We start from the raw sequence: 11,268 nt of genomic DNA on the forward strand, positions 1-11,268 counted from the left end.
AGGGACCCCCCCTCCCCCCCCAGTGCACAAATTTTTGTGCACCGGGCCTCTAGTATATTATAAAGCAAAAATGAACAAAAGCACCTAATTGGAATTTTAGTCCTCCTTTCTAACTTTTCTTCTACTTCAAGAATCACTATTTTTGCCTCTAATAACTAAGAACTTACCACCCATGGCCTTTTAGCTTCAAGCATCTCAATCAAATCTAAATGTCGTTTACGTTCATAGAACCTCTCCACATCTTGTTTATATCTTTCATTCCTCTGAACCATTTTCTCTAGATATTCCGTTTTCTCTTTACATGAGGTCTATAAGAAATATTTGTTTAAACTATTAGTTTAACTGGGAAAAGACAACAGGTCAAGTTTTTTAATAATAAAAAATGTATAATATTAACAAAATTTTACAGTAAAGAATTCCACAGAAGTTCTAAAAACTATGTAAAACAGCCCTAGCCAGTTTTGCTCAGTGGCAGCCTGCAGACAAGAGTCCCAGGTTCTATTCTGGTCAGAGGCACGTACCTTGGTTGCAGGCTCCTCTCTAGCCCGGGCCCTGGTCGGGGTATGTGCAGGAGGCAACCAATCGATGTGTCTCTCTCACATCAATGTTTCTGTCTTTCCCTCTCTCTTCCACTCTCACTAAAAATCAATGAAAAAAATATCCTCGGGTGAGGATTACCAAACAAAACAACAACAAAACCCAAAAAACTATGGAAAACATGCACATGTAAGCTCTGGTCTAGGCACTATAATTTATTAGTCATGTGACTCCGAGGAAGCCCTGCCACCTCACTGAGCCTGGACTCTTCTTGCTTAAAGAGAAGAAAGTTAACTGCCTCATTCATGTCAAGGGTAGAAGCAGTTCACTTGCTTTGGGTAAAAGCTCATAAACTGTAATGTGATATACAAATAAAAATATTAATGTTATGAACACCCATAACTTAAGGACTTAGAAATGAGAAGGAAAGCTACTGCAAAATAATAAATACAAAGATGTACTTAGAATTTAGTATAAAATATGCTTTTTTTCTTTCACATGACAGTAGGTAATTTCAGGGAGTGTTTCAGATGAGAATATTAGATTGTTTGATGTGGAGATGGTAAAAAGATATCTGAAGGTAAAATAATTACAACTCCTTTGGTCATTCACTCTGAATAAGTGTAATAATAAAAATAATACTAAATTATAACAAAAACATATTATAAAGTATAGACAGTTACAGTAAAAGAAAAAGCATTTATAAGGTATCTTATTGCAAAACCTTACAGAATTATTTTAGTTTCTGAGCCCTAAGAAATGATTCATTAAATAAAACACCTTTACAAACAATATGCAAAAAGAGACATTTTAATTTATGTTTTATTAAAGGTGAAAAAAATCAACACTTCTACTAAATGTATACTTTTCTTACAAAGTCTATCCTCATACAACTGAAATATCAGAACTGGTTGAACAGAGACACTATATTAAAAACTGTATGGTATTTGCTGCACTATCCAAAGCCTTACATAATGCCTGGCACATAGTAGGTTTTTAATAAATATTAAATTAGTAAGAGAATAATACTGAAACTTCTGAGAGACAAAAATACTTTGTAATACTATTATTAGTTCCTTAGAAATTCAATAACATATATTTGATGAAATGAGAGTCAAAAATTTTAAACTTTACATTTATCAAATCTATTCTCACTTTTTGTCACTTAATTTAATTAATGTTAGCAATACAATCCTGCATGAAAAAAAATCACAAATATATGAATTTACTCAATGGTTCAGCACTCACTTTCCCACATTTTGAGACATAGAAATCAACGAGGGGCAATTAAAATGAGTTGTCCATTTATAAATACCTCTAGTTGTTTTTCTTTCTCCCTGAAGTTTTTGAGTTCACAGTGATATCTATGCATTTCTGGAGGACCAATTGACTTCTCAGTAGCTTCAAGTAGTTCAATTTTACTGAGTTTTGCAAATTCTCCAACTTTATCCTAGAGCACAAAACTTAAATATCAGCAACTATTATCATTTATAAATATCTCCAAAATATTTTTCACTAAATGATCACATTTGTCAAGATGAAATAAAAGAAAAAATATTTATTTTTGAGATGTGATCTTTTTTAAAAAAATATATTTTATTGATTTTTTACAGAGAGGAAGGGAGAGGGATAGAGAGTCAGAAACATCGATGAGAGAGAAACATCGATCAGCCGCCTCCTGCACATTCCCCACTGGGGATGTGCCCGCAACCAAGGCACACGCCCCTGACCGGAACCAAACCCAGGACCCTTGAGTCCATAGGCCAACGCTCTATCCACTAAGCCAAACCGGCCAGGGCTTGAGATGTGATCTTAATATAAACTGTGTCCTTTCATATATTATTCTTTAAAATAACAGAAATAAACTTAGGGTATAAACTATCATCTTTTTGAGAACCTTTAAAAAATTTCTGTGAACACCTTCTTACACTCTACACAAGAATAAACTCAAAATGGATTAAAGATTTAAATGTTGAACTCAAAACCATAAAAATCCTAGAAGAAAATATAGGCAGTAAAATCTTAGACATTTCTTGTAGCAACATTTTTTTGATATATCTCCTCTGGCAAGAGAAACAAAAGAAAAACAAATGGAACTAAATCAAACTAAAAAGTTTTTGCACAGCAAAAGAAACCATCAACAAAATGAAAAGATAACCCACTGAATGGAAGAACATATTCAATGATAACATATGATAAGGGCTTAATATCCAAAATTTATAAGGAACTTATAAAACTCAACCAAAAGAACAAAAACAAAAAAACAATCCAAATAAAAATGGGCAAAGGACCTGAATAGACATTTCTCCAAAGGGGACATACAGAAGGCCAATAGACATATGAAAAGATGCTCAATATCACTAATAATCAGAGAAATGAAAATTAAAACTACACTGATATATCACCTCACACCTATCAGAATGGCTTTCATCAATAAATCAACAAACAACAAGTGTTGGTGAGGATGTGGAGAAAAGGGAACCTTCTTGCATTATTGGGTAGAATGTAGCTTGGTGCAGGTACTGTGGAAAGCAGTATGGAGCTACCACAAAAAATTAAAAATCAAACTGCCTTTTTGACCCAGCTACTCCACTTCTGGGAATATACCCAAAGAAACCTGAAACACTAATTTGAACGAATATATGCACACTTAGTTCACTGCAGCGTTATTTATAACAGCCAAGATTTGGAAGCAGCCCAAGTGGCCATCAGTAGGTGAGTGGATAAAAAAATTTGTGGTACATTTACACAATGGAATATTACTTGGCCATAAAATAGAAGGAATTCTTACCTTCTGCAACAAGATGACTGGACCTAGAGATTATTATGCTAAGTGAAATAAACCAGAGAAAGACAAGTACCATATGATTTCACTTATATGTGGAATTTAATAAATTAACAAACAAAATAGAAATAGACTCATAGACAGAGAAGAGACAGACAGCTATCAGAGGGGGAGGGAGTTGGGAGACTGGCAAAAAAAGGTGAAGAGATTATGAAACAGCTCTGACCGGTTTGGCTCATTGGATGGAGCGTCGGCCTGCGGACTAAAGGGTCCCAGGTTCGATTCCGGTCAGGGGCATGTACCTTGGTTGCGGGCGCATCCCCGGTGGGGGGTGTGCAGGAGGCAGCTGATGTTTCTCTCTCATCGATGTTTCTAACTCTCTATCCCTCTCCCTTCTTCTCTGTAAAAAATCAATAAAAATATATTTTAAAAAAAAAAGAAACAAACAGAAAATACACAAACTCATAGACACAGGCAACAGTATGGTGATTACCAGAGGGAAAGGGGTGGGGGAGGAGGTAAAAGAGGGGAAAGAGGGGGATAAATGGTGATGGAAGGAGACTTTACTTGGGTTTGTGAACACACAATATAATATACAGATGACGTATTATAGAATTGTACCCCTTGAAACCTATACTATTTTATTAACCAATGTCACCCCAATAAATTAAATAAAAATTAAAAAATTCTATGTCAATATCTCCAGTTTCAAAAGTTTATATACATACAATAAACAGTTTGGGATAAGAGAAAATAGTCAAAATGATCATCTACCACACATCAATTGGAATGTTAGAAGTTAAAAAAAGAGGCAATTTTAAACATCCACTTTTGGAAATCATCTGACATCAGCTGATAAATGCTTTCAAATTTTAATTTTTACTTGATATAAACATATAATCAAATCATCATCATTTTTAAAGAAAAAATGAACTATAATTTTTTATAGTTACTATTACCAGGCAGCAGTCAAAGATAAAGTTAAAAGGCATCTCACTTTAACATTTAATATGCATTAGCAAGATGTTTTATTTTTACTAAAAAAAACTCAAAATATATAAAGGTGTTACAAGGCATGCCTAAAGATTTAAGAGTTTTAGTTTATCAAATATTTTATATAAAACCAATGATTAAGTTGTTTATTAACAAAAATTAACAAATGGAAGCCCACAGTAATTCAAGCTACTCTTTGTACTTGAAAATAATACAACTTTATTTCCTGTACAATACTCCATAACTTAGACTATTTATTAATCGAAATTTTCCAAATTACTAGAAATTAATAAGATTATACCTTAAAACAGTGATTTTCAATCAGTATGCCCCACTGGTGTACTGCAAGAATTTTTAAACATGTGATACCTGACTATTTAAGTCAGGGGCACTTACCTCTTTCCCCCTAGATCAGCGGTTCTCAACCTGTGGGTCGCGACCCCTTTTGGGGGGTCGAACGACCCTTTCACAGGGGTCGCCTAAGACCATCGGAAAACACATATATAATTATATATTGTTTTTGTGATTAATCACTATGCTTTAATTATGTTCAATTTATAACAATGAAAATACATCCTGCATATCAGATATTTACATTATGATTCATAACAGTAGCAAAATTACAGTTATGAAGTAGCAACGAAAATAATTTTATGGTTGGGGGTCACCACAACATGAGGAACTGTATTAAAGGGTTGCGGCATTAGGAAGGTTGAGAACCACTGCCCTAGATTGTCAAAAAAATGACAACAGCCAACACAATAGCCGTACAGTGTGAATGAATCAAAATTTTATCTATTTTTGTTGTCAGATTGGCAAAAAATATATTTTTTGGTGTGCTGCAGAATTTTAGTAATTAGTTTATGTGTGCCTTGAGATGAAAAAGGTTGGAAATCGCTGCTGTAAGAGACAAGATGCTACCTTTCTTACAAAGAATTATTAGCATTAAGACTGCTATGCTCAGTTTAAATAGTAATCTTTACAATATCCCTGGAAAAGTATTTACATTCTTATACAGCATAAAAAGGAAACATTATATACAAAGCTTTCCCATCTTTACATTTAATTCTCCCATACCTGAGGTAGAAACTGGCAAAGATTGCCCACTTGAATATTTAAGGCTGCAACTTGCTCTTCTACTACTTTCTGGGTTGTCGATTTTTTGTTGATGAACCAAAAGGACTGATTTTTTGCCACATCAATCTCACGAGTAATCACAAGATTTCCAGAACTCCTGAATCTAGTTAAAAAATAATTTTAACATATTTATATTCAAAATACATGCATTATTTCAGAAATAAAATTTCCAAAATACTCTTGCACCAAAGGTTGCTGAACACGGTTATTATAATTTTTATTTCTTTTGATATTTTGGCCCATCTAGAGAAGAAAACTTGGACATTTTGTTAGTATTAACACATGATTTAGTACTCTTTTCAACATTATTTAAACTTAAAATAAAATTGAAATAAATTCCAATACTAATTCCCAAACACTGCCAGAGGATTCACATATCTGAAGTTATTTATCCTTTAATCATTATGCTATTCTCCAATTAGATGCATTGATTGCAATTCAAAATGGGTTGGTATATAAAAGCATGTAACAACCTTGAAAGTCCCTCTACGTGGGAAATGTATGAATGAAACCAATTCTTGCATATGCATTTCCAAACATCAAAACTAGCCTGTCCATGGCTTCTCCTCATTATGTACGCCACTATGAATTCAGAGGGGACTATATCACATGGCTATACAGGGACATTAAATTACAAAGAACCTGAAAGAAGGGTATTTACTAATTTCTTGCTTTTAGGAGTACTACTGCACCACACTTCCCATCTATTCATTCATCTTCTTCACTGGGAACCAGCAGCATGTGGTAGAAAGATAAATTATTGGTATCCAATAGCTATATGACAATTTATAAATGTTGTATATATAGATTATACTGTAATCAGAACTCAAACAGTAAGATTTTAGTACTTAAAAAATGTTGTTTTAAACTTTCACTTCCAGCAGAATGAATAATAGAGTTTTTAAAATCATCTTGCTACAAACACAACAAAAATTGATTGATAAAATACTAAAATATCTTCATAAATGCACTTACGAGTTAGCATGAAAGAAATGAATTCTGGTCAAAATCCCAAGTAGGAACACAGGAGTGAAAAAAATGAAGTGGGTTTCCACCCTAAGGGCATTTGTCAAAAGAGTAATCTTGCACACTCATTTTCATGATCTTACAGGGAAGGGGTGTTGTAGATACAGCCCAAAGCTTTTACAAAGGTAGACAGTCTAATAAAAACCATCCCCCAAAGGCTATATACCCTCAGTGTAAGCGCAAACTAGAAATACTCCTTCACTACCACACGGCAGCAAGGTAAATTGCCTGTCTTAAACTATGGCTTGAACTGTGAAACAAGCAAAAAAACCTCCCCCAAAAGTTACTAACAGTCTCAAACAGAGATGCATCTTGAAGTTAAATGACATACCTACGGAGGTTAAAAAACCCTCAAACTGAAAATTCTGTATATTGTGATCATGGATTGAAAGTGTCCAATGGTCTGTGACAAAAGTTAATAAAAATTCCCTCTGTAGGAATCTACCTGTATCCTCAAAGAATCAACAGATAAAGTTCAAAGATAAAGGAGCATCTCACTGGTTCACTGGAAACACACACACACACACACACACACACACACACACACACACCCCAAAGCATCAAGAGTAAGAACTAGCAGAAATAATAGAAAGTAGAATTATATTGGAATTAATGAACTCCAAAATAAAATACATAGGTTTACTGTATTTTTAAAAATATATATTTTATTGATATTTTACAGAGAGAAAGGGAGAGGGATAGAGAGTTAGAAACATCGATGAGAGAGAAACATCGATCAGCTGCCTCCTGCACACCCCCTACTGGGGATGTGCCTGCAACCAAGGTACATGCCCTTGACCGGAATCGAACCCGGGACCTTTCAATCCGCAGGCCGACGCTCTATCAACTGAGCCAAACAGGTTAGGGCTAGGTCTACTGTATTTTAAGAAAATATTGAAAATATAAGCAGTAAACAAGAAGATTTGAGAAAAAAAACAAAACACAAAAAAACCCCCACAAAACCCAAAGAGAAATGAACCTAGAATGCTACACAAAGATAGAAAAAGAAAAATGTGAAAGCTATTAAGAGACATGGATGACTGAGACTGAGTGAGAAAGTCGAACATCTGTTTAATGAGATCTAGAAGTGAGGGAAGACAGAATGGGTCACAGGCAATATTGGAAGATTTTATAAAAAGATAAATTTTCCAAATCACAGGTTGAAGAATCTCATTAAATCCCAAACAAAATAAATAAAAATTAAACCCATACCTAAATATATCATGTAAAACTACAAAATACCAAAAACAGATATAATTTCAAAGACCTCCTGACAAAAAGAGAATTACTATCAAAGAAACTACAATTAGGCTCATATCAGAAGACAATAAAATTATACTTTGCATGGGCTAAGAAAGAACCTATCAATGTAAAATTTTATATCTAGCAAATACAGCTTTCAAGATAGTTTTTGTCTGAAAATGATATAATACTGCTCTAAGTGTTCCACTAACAGTGGTTCTCAACTTTCCTAATGTCGCGACCCTTTAATACAGTTCATCATGTTGTGGTGACCCCCAACCATAAAATTAATTTTCGTTGCTACTTCATAACTGTAATTTTGTTACTGTTATGAATCGTAATGTAAATATCTGATATGCAGGATGTATTTTCATTGTTCGCGACCCACAGGTTGAGAACCGCTGCACTAGAAGATCCTCATTAAAAGAAATTTTAAAATATGCCCTCTAGCAGAAAGAGATCCCAAAGGGAAGAACAAAAATGCAAGAAAGAATGAAAGGCAAGGCAAAGAGAAAATGTGTGTGGTAATTCTAGACAAACACAGACAGTATAAACTAATAATAGATATGTCTTTGAAGGGTTTAATAAGACAGAATTAAAATAGCATAAGTTCATAGATATTATTAAAATAAAAGTATTTCATGATCTTATTCAGTAGGAAGATAAAGATACTTAATTAACATTAGTCTCTAATTTAAGTTATTAAGGGACTTCCAGTCAAGATGGCAGAGTAGGCAAAAGGTGTGCTCACGTCCTCCCTTGACCACACCAAAATTACCAAACAACCATCAGTGACACCTGAAGACCAGCTAAAAAGAAGTCCCACAACCATAACGAAGGATATAAAAAAGAAGCCACAAAGAAAGACTAGTAGGAGGGATGGAGACATGATGTGGCAATTAACTATCTTGGCTGTAGAGATTCCCCCTGAGGAGCACATAGGGTCCCAGTTCCACACTCAGGTCCTCAACCTGGGGCATCAGTGCAAGGAAGAGAAGTCTCCATAATAGCTGGCTGTGAAAACCAACATGGATTGCATCTGAGTGAGAAAGAGATCTACTGGAGTCCCAGGCCTTCCTCTTGTGGGGTCCATGAACAGACTTGCTCACTCACAGACTGACTTGCTCTGCAGTCCAGTGAGGGGGCAGCAGCTTGAAGAGCACCAGGAACATTACGGGGAGAAACAAAACTGACTGGCTTCAGGGAGAGGGGCAGGAGTGGGCATAGGAGTAAGGGTATATCTTTCCTAGGATGTAAATGCTGGCAGATGCCATTACTCCTCTGTTAACCCCTTCTCCACCCAGCCAGCAAGTGCAGGCAGGCACCAAATCTGTGATCTCCAAAAATCTGGCTAACACCATTTTCCCTGCCTGGTGATTCCCTCAGACCACAGCCCAACTCAAGCACCAGCCCAAGCCACTTCCAACAGCTCTTCCACCCAAGCATCTGGCCTTGGCTAGTGCTGCACTTTCCTAAAATCTCTCAAAGGCCTCCAAACCCCAAATAGGCAGGAGCTGGATTCAGTGTGTCCTGTGCCTCTTGCTAAATCAGTGGTTCTCAACCTTGGCTACACATTAGAATCACCTGGGAATCTTTTTAAATTCACCCCATAACAAAGAAACAGAATTTCCGGAGGATGAGGCCCAGAAATCAGGATTTTAAAGATTCCCAGGTGATTCTAATGTGCAGCCAAAGTTGAGAACCACTGCTCTAGAACCAACAAGCCCAGTGGCCAGCTTCACACCACACCCAACGAGGTCCACAAACAACAACACCTGAAGGTAGATTCAGCTGGACCAGAACCCCACTAAAGCAACTCCCACTCCATGGAGTCAACCCCCACACAACAGCTTGTCCGCTGTAGTCAAGATGAACCCTTAGAGCCAGTCAGCATGAAGGGCAATCCCACCCACTGATGTGCCAACAGCAATCAAGACTCAACTACAACAGGAAGACACACATATCTACACAAGGGACACTCCTGGAGCAAAGGGCTCAGATGAACAGGGAGACTGTGCCACTGGGCCTCATAGGACACCTACAACATAAGGCCTCTCTGCACAGACTGGGAGATAAAGATCTACCTGACACATACAAGCACACACAGGGAATCAGCCAAAATGAGGAGATAAAGAAACACATCCTAAATGAAAGAACAGGACAAAACTGCAGAAAAAGAACTAAATGAAATGGAGTCAAACAATCGACCAGATACAGAGTTAAAAACAAAACAAAACTGTTTATAAGGATGCTCAATAAACTTAGGGGGAAAATAGATGAACTCAGAACCTCAACAAAGATATAGAAGCTATTAAGAATACATTAGAGCAGTGGTTCTCAACCTTCCTAATGCCGCGACCCTTTAATACAGTTCCTCATGTTGTGATGACCCCCAACCATAAAATTATTTTCGTTGCTACTTCATAACTGTAATTTTGCTACTGTTATGAATGGTAATGTAAATATCTGATATGCAGGATGTATTTTCATTGTTACAAATTGAACATAATTAAAGCATAGTGATTAATCACAAAAACAGTATGTAATTATATATGTGTTTTCCGATGGTCTTAGGCGACCCCTGTGAAAGGGTCGTTCGACCCCCAAAGGGGTCGCGACCCACAGGTTGAGAACTGCTGCATTAGAGGGAATCAACAGCAGATTAGATGAAGCAGAGGACTGAATCAGGGATCTGAAAGATAAGGTAGCAGAAAACACCAAACCAGAACAGCAGAAAGATAAAAGAATTTTTAAAAATAAGGACAGTTTAAAGGACCTCTAGGACAACATCAAATGTTACAGCAGTTGCATCACAGGAGAACCAAAAGGAGAAAAGAGAGAGAGAGAGAGAGAGCGAGCAAGGGATTGAGAACCTATTTGAACAAATAATGAGAACGAAATGAAATGGAATGAAGGAAAGTGAAAAACTTCCCTAACCTGACATAGGAAACAGACTTACAAGTCCAGGAAGCACAGAGTCCCAAACAAGATGAACTCAAAGAAGTCCACACCAAGACACATCACAATTTAAGAGAGAGAGAGAGAGAGAGAGAGCGAGCAAGGGATTGAGAACCTATTTGAACAAATAATGAGAACGAAATGAAATGGAATGAAGGAAAGTGAAAAACTTCCCTAACCTGACATAGGAAACAGACTTACAAGTCCAGGAAGCACAGAGTCCCAAACAAGATGAACTCAAAGAAGTCCACACCAAGACACATCACAATTAAAATCCCCAAAATTGGAGACGAAACCAAGATTGCGGCATAGGTAAACACCGGAAATTGCTGCCTCCCACAACTTCAAAAATACAACTAAAAGACAAAACGGACATCATCCAGAACTACAGGAAGACTGGCTGAGTGGAAATTCTACAACTAGAAGGAAAGAGAAAAGCACACTGAGACTCAGAGGAGCTGCGGAGTAAAGTGCAGAGGTACGGAGGCTCGAGCGTGCTCGCGGAAAGGGGCTGGCACCTGAGGACGCGGCTGTCTTTTTGAATCGGGAGGGAGTCACAAGCTCCCGACTGCTCTGAACTCCAGTTCCGG

At 36.6% G+C, this 11,268-nt stretch overlaps 1 protein-coding gene across 4 annotated transcripts in view; it reads right to left on the minus strand.

The window, feature by feature from the left end:
- The window catches only part of SMC5 (structural maintenance of chromosomes 5), an 83,995-nt gene that overhangs the window by 49,989 nt on the left and 22,738 nt on the right, over window positions 1–11,268 (minus strand). For all 4 annotated transcript variants that reach the window (XM_005868327.2, XM_005868326.2, XM_014541297.1 and 1 more), the window contains exons 4-6: window positions 5,393–5,555; window positions 1,853–1,987; window positions 168–308 (exon numbers count right to left, since the gene is read on the minus strand). In XM_005868327.2, coding sequence (XP_005868389.1) covers window positions 168–308; window positions 1,853–1,987; window positions 5,393–5,555 — 439 coding nt within the window. The remainder of the gene's footprint in view (window positions 1–167; window positions 309–1,852; window positions 1,988–5,392; window positions 5,556–11,268) is intronic.

Source organism: Myotis brandtii, unplaced genomic scaffold (genome assembly GCF_000412655.1).
Source record: "Myotis brandtii unplaced genomic scaffold, ASM41265v1 scaffold266, whole genome shotgun sequence".
NCBI classification, from domain to species: domain Eukaryota; kingdom Metazoa; phylum Chordata; class Mammalia; order Chiroptera; family Vespertilionidae; genus Myotis; species Myotis brandtii.